Source organism: Tachysurus vachellii, chromosome 25 (assembly GCF_030014155.1).
Source record: "Tachysurus vachellii isolate PV-2020 chromosome 25, HZAU_Pvac_v1, whole genome shotgun sequence".
NCBI lineage: Eukaryota > Metazoa > Chordata > Actinopteri > Siluriformes > Bagridae > Tachysurus > Tachysurus vachellii.
This window is the reverse complement of record NC_083484.1, coordinates 5,257,409-5,270,164: the sequence shown is the minus strand read 5'-3', so window position 1 is coordinate 5,270,164 and position 12,756 is coordinate 5,257,409. Positions and strand designations below refer to the sequence as shown.

The 12,756-nt window shown below is 37.9% G+C and overlaps 1 protein-coding gene across 2 annotated transcripts; it reads right to left on the bottom strand.

Annotated features, from left to right (window-relative positions):
• Positions 1-3,539: 3,539 nt before the first annotated feature.
• On the bottom strand, positions 3,540-10,109 carry tram1 (translocation associated membrane protein 1). Of its 2 annotated transcripts, none has more exons than XM_060861379.1 (11): positions 9,872-10,109; positions 8,445-8,508; positions 6,997-7,115; positions 6,726-6,842; positions 6,585-6,643; positions 6,261-6,345; positions 6,046-6,116; positions 5,825-5,929; positions 5,303-5,446; positions 4,896-5,041; positions 3,540-4,765 (listed from the first exon to the last, which is right to left on the bottom strand). In XM_060861379.1, the coding sequence occupies exons 1-11, from the start codon at positions 9,992-9,994 to the stop codon at positions 4,692-4,694; spliced, it is 1,107 nt and encodes a 368-aa protein (XP_060717362.1). In that variant the 5' UTR covers positions 9,995-10,109; the 3' UTR covers positions 3,540-4,691. The 2 variants fall into 2 exon arrangements, with proteins under 2 accessions (XP_060717362.1, XP_060717361.1); XM_060861378.1 differs by having other exon boundaries at positions 6,997-7,118; positions 9,872-10,108.
• Between the last annotated feature and the right edge of the window lie 2,647 nt (positions 10,110-12,756).

Genomic DNA, 12,756 nt, shown 5'->3' with positions numbered 1-12,756 from the left:
TTTTAAACCCGTAATATTACTAATATCACACAGATTTGTTGATTTGATTCACAAAAACGTACATAAACATAAACTGTTTCTCTAGAAATTCTGTGTACCATGCTTAATGTTTACTCTTTATACAAGTAGATAGATAGATAGATAGATAGATAGATAGATCTATTCACGCCGTCGTGAATGTGTAACGCAGACAATTGTAATTTGACATAATTGTGTACACACTCTTGAATAAAACAGCCTGTACGAGGTACAGGTATTGTGGTAGGCTTGTTTAGTAACTCTGGCATCACATCTACGTGAATTGGTGTATTTTTGTGAATTGGTGTATTTTTGTCTTCCATCTGTATTCTGTTTTCCTTTGCTTAGCTCCTTTACATTTGTTATGTGTGAAGAATTTCTAATGACATCTTATAGCATGCCTTCTTGAACTGAAGAGCTTGGTGATCTTTGACAGATGAGATTTTTTGGTGGACCAAAAATTCAAGGCTACTTTTTTATAAATCTTTAAGTGACACAGCTACATGCTAAGAAAGAAAGTGGATTCACTTTAAGAGGCCACTAATAACGTTTTAGATCTGAAACAACATTTTGTCCATTTTTATAGAAGATTGAAGAAAGGATGTAGAGTGTCAGAAATCATATTAGTGAGACTGTCTGAGATTCAAATGCTTAGCTGGATCTATGAGCCTCCTGTTGAGACTAATTGTTATTTACCTTCACCTGATGAGCCCAGGTTTCTGATAGTAAACCGGTCTTGGTTGATTGACTACATGTTCGCTGTGCTATAATTGTGTGTCAGTATTTAATGTGTTAACTCTTTGCATAATGACATATCCTCGTTTTTGGGAAAATGCGATGGCTCTGTTGTTTAGAAATAATAATGACACGCTTCCTGTAGCTAGGCTTTCTTCACCCTCTAAACGCGGTAGAGTAAATGGATGAGATCATGAGTGTGACATTCTGTAGGCCAAAAGATATACAGTACATTTTTCCTCCATGCCAGTTTGTTTACTTCAAATTACTCTTATTATGCAAAAGGGTTTTTTTAACGGGTTACTTTTGATCTCTTTGGTTGATGGCCTACTGCTATGGCATTTCTTTTGTTACTAAATTGTCCAGCCTCAATAGCTAAAACGATAAAAAGCAGCAAAGTCAAACACAGAGATGACAGTTGTGCCAAGAAGAGCGGAAGAGGAACTGCAACTGAAAACACGTCTAATAAGCTCTGTTGCTTGCTTACTTTTAAAAACAATGAATTTCTAACCAAAATTTCACAGGCTGCGTGGAGACTTACGTGTCTGCCTTCACACCCTCTTTGTGTTGATGTCTAGTTTAAATAGCCAAAACAAAGACGGTATAAGTAATGCAATGCTTTCGCACAGCATCTAAACCTTGAACTTGAGACAAAACAAAACTTCATCTAACATATTAAATTTACCACAGCAGCATTTTGGTTTGATTTAGGCATAAATAAATAAATTCAAAACTCACACTGCGATTAAATGCATTCAAACCTTTTAAAGAATTGTATGCAATGCATGCATTGAAGTATGTTGCAACATCCAAGATTGTGTTTATCTGGACTTTGGGGTTACAAACCCATGTGCTCTTACCACCATTGTGACAACCTTGATTTTGACCTTCCACATTCTCACTATTTCCTATTTCTGACCACTGCTGTTTTCTGCTTTCAATTTATTATTACTGTCTGGTTGCTTCACCATTAGTTGTCTATCTGCCTTAATCTGAAAATCCAACATGATCTTCTACTCTTTGTTCTTCTTACTCATTTGACTTGGGCCTGTTCAGGGTATAATCCTTATAGAGTAGTACTGCCTGCACCTCACATGCTGCTAGACCACCTGAAGGACTCAAGATGAAGTCTGATATACTAGATACACTACTGCTTTCTGTGCACCATTCCTAAAACATGCAATGAGTTGTGATAAAGATCTATAAATGTACAAGACATATTTTAAACATGTACATTTCCCACAAAACAGTGTGCAGTTACAGTGTACAGGGTGCAGACACAGGGAAAAAGGAAATGGTCAAAAGCTACAACCATCACTTCAAGACCAAAAGCAATTGAAAACAATATATTTTCTCTCAAAGGATGAGAAATTTTGTGCATTTGACAGACTTTATTATAAGGAAATATGTTACATTTTAAATAACTTCTTCCAGTTTGAGGAAAGGCAAATAGTTAGTTACCCCTAGGTGTGATTGTATAAATCTGTGTGTACATAATGCCCTGTGATGGACCTTTCCATTCAGACTAATGTCCAGTAGTCCTGTTATAAGGCTCTAGATTCTCTGGGATTCTCTTACTGAACGAAAGAATACTGCATAATTTGAGGGTTAAAAAGCAGTTTTTCTCATGGGGACCAGCCAAATATTCCTACAAGGTAAAAACTTTGCCTGCTTAAATGATGTAGGACGTTTGTCATACTGTTACTAGGGAACCTCTTTGCATTAAAATAAAATCCAGCATGTAGGTGGTCACATGCTTTAGGGAAAATGTCCATGTTAAGACTACTACTTGATGTTATTTGGACAACAAATTGTTCTTAGCATTATAATTATCTACAGTATTTACACACACACACACACACACACACTCAGGTTGAAAACAGGTTGTAGAAAATAAAATAAAAAATAAGGCCATGGCTCCACCTTGTGCTGACAATAATGAAATTGTGCATACTGTTTCTTCCCTTTTACGTTGTACTTTTTTCTTTTTCACCTTTACTACCTTTTCACTGTAATCAAATACAGGTATGAATGGAGTAAATAGGCTAGAAGGGTTAAGCTACCCTGTCCTGTTTGACATCTACATCACGTTATTTGCTGGTAACAAGGATCTTGAAAACACTGAAGACACTTAAGAAGCTAAAAAAATACTCAAATCCCTTAACTAAGGGCAACTGCACTGTTAAAGGTCATAAAATGATATAAAGAAAATTGGCTGGAGCTGATTTCTTTCTAGCCCAGGGTGTAGATCTGATGTTCTTAATGAGAACTCCTTTTATAATGAATCACACACCTTGTTACTGAACATATACACATTATGGCCAAAAATATGTGTACACCTGAAAGTCACACCCATATGTTGTTCTTCTCCAAACTGTTGCCACAAAGTTTGAAACAATTGTCAACAATTGTCTAGAATGGGCCTAAACAACAGAAAGTCTGTACCATGTGGATTCTGATGTGATTTTTTTTGTTGTTGTCGTAGCCTATCTACCTCAAAGTTTGATGTGTTGAACATTGAGATGATTTTCCATTCACCACAGTTGCAAAGAAAGGTTGTTTTAGTTACAATACTGTACTGAGTGTGTACTGTCGCATCATTCTGGGTAAAGTCTAGAGCCTGCCATGGATGAAAATCCCAGGAGATTAATAATTTCTAAAACACTCGAACCACCCCAAGACAACGAGTTGCCATTTCCCACTCACCCCACTCCATTAAACTCCACTCCACCTCACCCAGCAATAAATATATAAAAACAGCTGTCATTTCAATAAACAAAAGGAAATTGTACCAGTTTCATTATGTATTTTATTGAATGCATTTTTTTCTTTGTAGAACAAAATAAATTCTTCAGAAAATGATGGTGTATATGCAAACTACAAACTATCAGACTGTATTGTCACACAGGTGGAACAAAACAAAAAGGGCAATTTCTTTCCTAATTCCTCTGTTCATCTATGAAGGCGTCAAATTAAACATGCTTTCTGAGAGGTTACACACTTCACTGCTAGGGACATGATCATGGCAAATTACTCTTTTAATGACAAATTAAGCGAATGCATCGACAACACACACCTGGACATACACACACATATACTCACACGGAGCTGGCCTTGAAATCTTTACAGAACACTGGCACATTTTAACACAGTACATACTATTTTCTCTCTTTTTTTTTTTTAAACTTGTTTAAAATGTTCATACAAATTTGGTATAGTCAGGCACTTGAAGTGTTTATTGGCTTTTTGCACTGGCACTGATGAATCCTGGTAAATACAGAATGCAGCTTAAAAGCATGCATCATTTGGACGCTTTTAGTCAGAGAGGGGAAAAACAGAAAGCCCTCTTCCTGTGATGTATGATGAATAGACAGCTTTGTGCAATACAGTATTCAGCACCCAGCTTTAAAAAAGGGCACTGATTTTATAAAGTAGGCCCCCTACTGTGCACAAAAGCCTATAGGGCAGTTCCTGAGCCTGTGCACCGCACATTTAACAGCTATTCCTAACATTTAGCAGGCTGATTTCCTGACGAGCAGGCATGTGTCATCAATGGCTTGTATAGTACATCAATATATTACAATTGTGGAAAAAAAGGCAGCATTACTGAGAAAATATACAAAAAAATTCTTCATAGGTCCTTTGTTTTGAAGCTCTATTGCAGAGAAGGCAAGTCCTCTCACAGGAAATGTTCATGTATCATGATATGACGATATTGGCACATGCTTACTAGTCAGTGTAATCAGGTGCATGAGAGCTGGGAAATGCTAATTATGTGCAGTGTATTAAAATTGGAAAAAAAAAAAAGACAAAAAAAAAAAAAAAGAAAAGAAAAAAAAAAAGGCAGGACTGAAGCACAGAGCTTGGAATGATCGAGAGAGAGAGTGAGAGAGAGAGAGAGAGAGAGAGAAAATGGAGGAATGAACAGCGGGATCTGTTTAGGATGATTTGTCCTTCCTGGCTCTGGGAGAATCCGCTCCGTTGGCACTCAGTGATCCGTTTACTCCGTTAGCTACAAGACATCAGCACACGAGTTAATAATCTGTATAGTAAGTGATAGAAGTCTCAGGCATCTGCTTAGTAATAAATGAACAAAAAAATAAAGAAAATAATACATTAAATTAAAAGACTTCAGCACTAACCTTTCTTGGACTTGCCCTTTGAGGAGGAAGATTTCTTCTTTATGGTATGAGTCTGAGCGTGTTCTCTCCACCGCCGCAGCTGGAAGTTGATGAATTTCCACATCATAAAGGCCTGAGTGATGCAGATGGCAGCCAGGACAGTCACTCTGCTCCATCAAGCACACCACAAAACAAAAGAAATAAAGAAAGAATGAAAGAAGAAAAAAATATGCAATTGGACATGAAAACATGCTGGAAATGTCACTGGTTATTTAGCCAATTTTTTTTTAACTAGTAAAGTGAGCAATAATGTGATACAACACACCAAAAATCACACCACCTTTGTTAGATACTGATGCTACCTTATGTGCTTTTTTCCCTATTCATTTTTGTGGACGTATTACTTTAATAAATGTTTCCTGTTTCACCTGACAAACAGCACGTTGTAGTTTCCGTCTGCAAGGTTGAGTCCTTGGTGTTCAGATCCAGCCAAACCGAAGCCCACAGTGAGGACGGATAGAGACAGAGTCAACAAGCGGGCCAGGACGAACAGGACAGCCCACACTGAAAACCTACACACACACACACTTAAAATCTTACCTTCTGTTTTAGATCCAAGTCCAGAAAGCTTTAGAGGACCGTCTCAATTAAGCTTATGAACAAATTTCCAAAAACAACCTTTTTTTGATTACGCTAAGCTGAAAAGAATGAATATAAATTCTCAGATTGTAGATGCAAAGAGGAAAAATGATGTTGATGCCTGTCTGTTATTTTGTATTTATATTTTATAATGTGGTTGCAATAAAATTGGTAATTAATAAAACAATGAAGCATTTAGAGACAAATTCAAATGGGAAATAAGAAATCCTGGGTTTGGAGAGATATTTAGATTTTTTCCTCAGTTAAGGAGATGATCATAGATAAATAACTCTGCTCCGTAAGCAACTCACCCCGCTTGTCTCTCTTCGTTACTGAAGTAAATGATACGAGACACGTGGAAGAGCAACTCGACGAAATAATGAAGCACGAGGAGCACCACGCCCAGGCGGTTCAAACTGCAAACACACAATTTAAATATCTGAAACAAGGATGTGCTGCACTCACTGATGAGCTGTTAAAGCAAACATCTAATTTACACAAATCACAAATGTACAAGATCTGTGGGCATTACTTGAGGATGTAAGCGCCTGCGATGTGGACCAAATACAGACTGATGTAAACCAGCTGACGGGGAATGTCCTCCTGAGAAGAAGAAGAAAAAAAAAAAGAAGTGGTGAAAACACAGATTTTACATGTAAACATCGACACACCCTGGAGGCAACCTTTTGTCCCCTCACAATGACAGGAAATGGGGGGAAAAAACCTTGCTAATCTTTATACACTCACTTTCTTGATCTTCTGGAAGTAGAGTTCAGGAAGAGCATGGAACCAGTAACCCAGCTGACAGATGTAGTAAAACTTCATCTGGAACCTGAAAGCAACAGGATTCCTGGTTATGGTTAAAAGTCATATTATGATACTGAGATCATGGCACAGGAAAATATTTTGTTGAGGATGATGCTACCTAAACAGGACAACAATAGAATTTTATTTGTATAGCACTTTTAACAAATGGTCCATTTTGTATCCGTGTAAAAGAATCCAGTGCATGGCACCTACAGGTCACGGCTTCAACGTTCTCTATAAGCAGAGCAGATAGCGCAGACTTACGGCATCAGCGTGTGCGGGTAGCCTTCCCACAGGGTGACAGGGTTCGACAGGATGTTTTCCTTCACACACAGAGCAAAGAAACTATTACATTCACGACATAAACCTAGCGTAATAACTGTAATAACTTTTATGCAGTCATACAGAAATCAGAATGCTGGCTCCCCACAAGCACGAGAAGAGATAGAAAGTGCTGAGCTGGCCCGACTCATTGAACTTGTTGTGTTTGGTTTTGGAGAAGTGCATCTTCCGGATGATTTTCTGTGTGGAAAAGAAACCAAGATTTCTATCAAATGTACTTCAAACATTAAAACGAAGTTATAGTAGAAAGTGTCTTACGTGCACAGCTACAGCTAGCGATAATACAACAACAACAACAACAACAACAAAATAAAAACCATGAAAAGGTCCTTACATCCAGGATGTACTCCTGGACTATGGCATGCATGATGATGGCCACCAGCATGTAGAAGAAGACAGTGGCCACATCCTTCAGGCCATGGTGGAAATAATTCACCGGCGTCTCCTCAGCACCTTCTGACAACCAGACATACGCACAGAAACAGACATGACAATGGTGTTAAATTAACTAAGAGTGTAACAACATAGTCAGAGATCAGGTAACAACCAGGACATGAGCAAAGAGAAGAGACTGTACAGAGGTCCGTCTGTGAATATAACTTAGTCATTTTGTTTAAATAAAATGTTTTTATTAAACTTATAAAACTTATGACTTTTTTTTTTCTTCTTCACACCAGGAAATATCTGCAAGAGATTTATGAGCGACACTTCATAATACCACTTCCTAAGTGTTCCACTGAGCAGCCAGTATTCAGAGATAAACTCTAACCCATTTAGAAAGTCTTTAAAGGTTCCTTATTTTGACTACATTTGAAACCCTGAATGAGGTACGAGAAAATATTTGCTTAAAACAATCCCATAAAAATCTCAAACCGTGATCGAGTACCAAGGTATGAAAATTTAACACAGGCTACGAGTTGTCATGTTAGTTCTTGCATTAATCCCAACACTTAAATGACCTTGACGTGCTGTTAGAAAGTCTGCTCTTGTCCGAGCCTTATCGCAATGACCGCCACGTAGATTATCTGATTTGGATTGAGCAATATGGAACTTTTTAAACATGGAACACGAGCCCAACGTGATAATATTAAAAGGGTCTAACAGAAGACAATTCAAGGGTTGTACGGTGTTCTTTCTGTCGTTGATTATTGGCAGATGCCAACACATACACTTACAGAATAAACAGTAGGTTGATAAACAAGATACACAGGGTGGTTCTTAGAATTACTCTCATTAAGCAGCATTTATTATTATTATTATTATTATTATTATTATTATTATTATTATTTTATTTTAAACAGTGAAATAAATCCAAATTCAATTTGAAATCCAAAAACATTGCAGACAAACTACAATTAAACATGGCAGACAAAACTAACACTGGGAAATAAATAATAAAAAAAAAACAGCGATGTTTAGCCCTTTTATTATGTCATAATTAATAATCATTACTAAACAAATGAAAACCATTTCTGCACATTCGTGTGAACTTTTTCCTCAGAATGTTTTCACACAAATTTGCATCAGAAATGGATGAGAATTTGTTTAAGAGCCCAGGTGTGGTCCAGGTGAATCCTACATCATTGTCCAATTTTAAGCAAATTTAAATAAAGCGTAAGGAGTAGTGTTATACATTCTAATTTAGGATAATTGTTAAAGTGATGTATCTATTGTGTCCTCTTTTGCAGAATCTTCTCAAACAGAACAGAAGTGATGTAAAGATCTGGATCTGCAGTCTATCTGCATGAAAACAAAACTTTACGAACATTAACAATGACTCACCGTTTGCTGTTACTGTGACGTTGTACTGTACCGTGATGAACAGAACCGCAATCTTTGATGGGATCTACAACACAAATTCGGTCTATAAGTAATAAAATAAAAAATGTAAACAAGATAAAACAAAACGTATACGCTAAACTTGGACTACAGACACAGGAAAAAATAAGCAAAACAAAACACATGATTCAAAAGGAAAATGGCATACTGACACTTACTGAGTTATGGTTTCTCTCTAAGTTTACGTTTTAGTTTTGTCATAGAGATTCTTGTTCTTAGACCTGGATATACTCTCATATTGGCTTCCATAAAACTGAAGGTTGGATACAAAAATCAGTAAAACATCAATAATAATAATAATAATAAAATTAATATATTACAGTACTGGATTTAAATACATACACAATAGATTCTCTCTCTTCTCTCACACACACACACATCAAGCTTCTCTCTCTCACACACACAACTTCTCTCTCTCTCTCTCTCTCTCTCTCTCTCTCTCACACACACACACACACACAACTTCTCTCTCTCACACACACACACAAACACACACACACAACTTCTCTCTCTCACACACACACAACTTCTCTCTCTCACACACACACAACTTCTCTCTCTCACACACACACACAACTTCTCTCTCTCACACACACACACAACTTCTCTCTCTCACACACACACAACTTCTCTCTCTCACACACACACACAAACACACACACACAACTTCTCTCTCTCACACACACACACAAACACAACTTCTCTCTCACACACACACGCTTCTCTCTCCCTCACACACAAGCTTCTCTCTCTCTCACACACACACACATCAAGCACGTCACTAATACAAACTATTATTTTGACATTAAAGTACAACTTTAATCGACACACAAACATAATGAACTACATCTCCCATGATGCACCGCAACTTTAACGCTGGCGCTGGTTTGGAGAACTTAAACTTAAAACGTAAATACAAACAAACGGAAGAGTAAAGCCAGGAAACACTGAGGAGTGAGAAACATCCGAGCGGAATAAGAGCGGAAACCGAGTCGTTGTGTGAAAATAACGCTAACGTGGCTGAAGCAGAGCGTCTCGGTGACAGCGCGCGCACAGAATGCCACGTAACCGTCAAACCCTCCGCACGCACTCAGGAACCATCCACGCAGCTCGCGCACATACGTGTTATAACTTTGGAGTCAAATCACTACAAAAATACACCGGATACAACGTGTAATATTTCACAAGAACATCGTGCACAGCGTTGTGAACGCACAAAGGTAGAATAGAGAAATTCTATATAGCACAAAGCTAGAATAGAGAAAAACAAAACAATAAGCACCAATCCTTCAATCAGACGCCTTTTCCTCCCTGTAGAGTGTGTAAATAAACACAAACCTGATTTATTCATAGTGTTATTTTATCCTCACCTCGAACATGAGTCCCAGGAGAAAGAGCATAGCTACACAAGACACGATATCTGCGTGGTTGTTGATGACAAACTCGTGGCTCAGGACCGGATACGTTTTACTGTTCTTCTTTTTCAAGCCCATGATGCTAGAGAAACCTTTCCTGAACAAACTCAGACACAGAGACCAGAATAGAGCAGAGCAGAGCAAAACCTCACAGTGGCACCAAACAGCTCTAAAGCCTCTTCACTCTCCAAGCTCTTTCTCTTCTTTTTCCTTCTCATGGAGACCGAGCTTGCTCACTGCTGCCACCTGCAGGCTTGGAGGAAAACATTTCACGTGGTGTAGAGTAGAGGATCTAAATTCGTTTACTCATCATTATCCTCCTCAGTCAGTGTAATAAGTGAATACAGAGTGTGAGGAGGAAATATGTCGTGGATGTCTGTTGCAATACAATTCGATTCGATTCTATTCAAATGTCAAGTCAAGTCAAGTCAAGAAGCTTTTATTGTCATATATTAACCATATATACTGTAGCTGTTGCAGTACACAGTGAAATGAGACAACATTTCTCCAGGATCATGGTGCTACATAAAACAAAGACAGAGCTATAAGGACTTAGTAAGTTAATCCTAGATACATAAAGTGCAACCGTGCAACCTGGTGCAAACAGTGCAGGACAAGACAAACAAGACAGACAGGCAGAGCTGTCACGTATCACGCACTCATTTCGGTCTTTTGTCACGCTCTCCCGCCACACATCGTATTTCACACGCAGAAAAAACTTTTTCACTATTTATCATAATATTTATCATAATACTAGCGGGGGTCAAGATTTTTTTTCTTTGAGCCCAGTGTTTTGAAGACATTTACCTCAGAAGACGTGTTGATTCGTTGTGACTCTTCTTGAGGAGAAATATGGCGCGAAGCTCTCCAGCGGAGTGAGGAAGAGGTGGACAGTTGAAGTGTCCAATGGAGTTAAGAGATTTGCGCTCAAGCTATTTTCAAGACTTTAGATTGGTTAATAACTTGTAAAAATAACAGACCCACGTGGGGACTGACCAATAGCATCGATATGTTAAAAAATATGAAATTGACCAAATTTGGACATACGAGTTTTCCGCCCGACAGCGACGATATATTTAATCTGCCGCAGCGCCCAATATGTATCAGTCCGCACCGCTTAGACGAGCCTGACACTTATCAGCCAATCAAAAAAAAAAAGAGGCTACACAATAGCCAATCAGAAAATAGCACTATTGTAAGATTTAACGCAAAAACCAATGAAAAAAAAATAATTAGCAAGGGTTATTTTCGATGGTCGGTTTGAATAAAACCTCAAAACGAAACAATAATGACCCTAAAAATGTCTGGGCTTGAGCCGAACTGTTTTAAATGGGAGCAACATTACAAATGATAAAGGAGTCCAAAAAGGCAACAAACACTTACAATAAAACATCACAGTCATAATCTCTCTCTCTCTCTCTCTCTCTCTCTCTCTCTCTCTCTCTCTCTCTCTCTCGCACACACACGCGCGCGCGCATACACACACAAATTAATAAATGGAAATTCAACAAATACTTTGTATTTGGTTAAAGCGATCAGCGATCCTTATTTGCAAATAGCAAAAAGTGTGCAAAAAAACAGCATGCAAAGCAGCTTTACAGAACATAAATACTGCATTATCAGAACTGTCTGTCATCACATAATCCGTGTATGTTACACATTACTGCTGCTGTATATTGTACAAAAAGCATAATATTGCACAATATTGTTATTTGCATGTCTCACACTTTATGTACATAACTGATCAGTCATATATTCCGTACTAATTATGTCTATTGTATCACATCTGCATTGTCTTGTATAGTCTGTATTATCTTGTATAGTATAGTGTTATTTATGTCTGTACTTTTGAGAGACACAAACAGCTGGAACCAAATTTCTTGTGTGTGTCAACACACTTGGCCAATAAACCTGATTCTGATTCTGATAAACATAAAACAAAAGGTTATTATAAAGAATAATATAAGATTAATATAATACAAAATTATTTATCCCCAATGAGCAAGTCTGAGGTGACTCAGGTCACTGTGGTGAGGAAAAACTCCTGGTAAAGGAAGAAACCTTGAGAGGAACCAGACTCAAAGAGAACCTCATCATCATATGGGTGACACTGGAGGGTGTGATAATAAAAATAAAGTCTGACAAATGTTGTATTGATGAGGAGATTTGGCATCTTCTCTAAGTATAGCAGAGTCTAACTGGATCTGGAACATCTGTAGATGCCTCAGGATCCTCACAGAGTCAGACTCAGGATCCTCACAGAGTTGGCCTCATATCAGTGGAGGTCCATAATCTTCATGGCACGAAAGACATTCGGAGCTGGTACAATTTCTGGATGCTTCAGAATGGGTAGAAATAGAGAAGTAGTGGAGAGGAATTACACAACACAGAAACACTTACCAATAGCACTTGTAGGATGTAGGAGGAATAAAAAAGGAAACACATACAACACAGGGAGAACATGTGAAACTCCACACAGATTCAAACCCAAGCCAAGATGATGTTTCCTACTGTTTTGCACTCTTTTACTTCAGACCACCGTAATTAATTATTCATTAGCTGTAAATTTAAATTTGGTTTTGTTCTAAGATCTAGAGTTCAATCCAGTTTGCAAGTTTATAGCAAGACTGCAACTAGATTAGTGAAAAGTTAGTTGCGAGTATCACCCGTAAAGAAGCTGGCTGAGTTTGGTGTATATAACTCGAAAGCTTGCTGAGTTATAAATTTATAATGGGTATATAATATGACTAACAAGGCCATTTTGAGACCTGGTACCGTGAGTAGTGGTAACAAACTTCAGACCAGGTTCAACGACATATCTGATTTTAGTGCATGTGGTT

Excerpts from the sequence above, each read along its gene's own strand:
- tram1 (XM_060861378.1), bottom strand. The coding sequence starts at position 9,994 with ATGGGCTTGAAAAAGAAGAACAGTAAAACGTATCCGGTCCTGAGCCAC. Across the intron at positions 6,843-6,996 it reads TCCAGGAGTACATCCTGGAT|AAAATCATCCGGAAGATGCA; the intron begins GTAAGGACCTTT and ends TTTTCCACACAG. Across the intron at positions 4,766-4,895 it reads AAAGGGCAAGTCCAAGAAAG|CTAACGGAGTAAACGGATCA; the intron begins GTTAGTGCTGAA and ends GATGTCTTGTAG.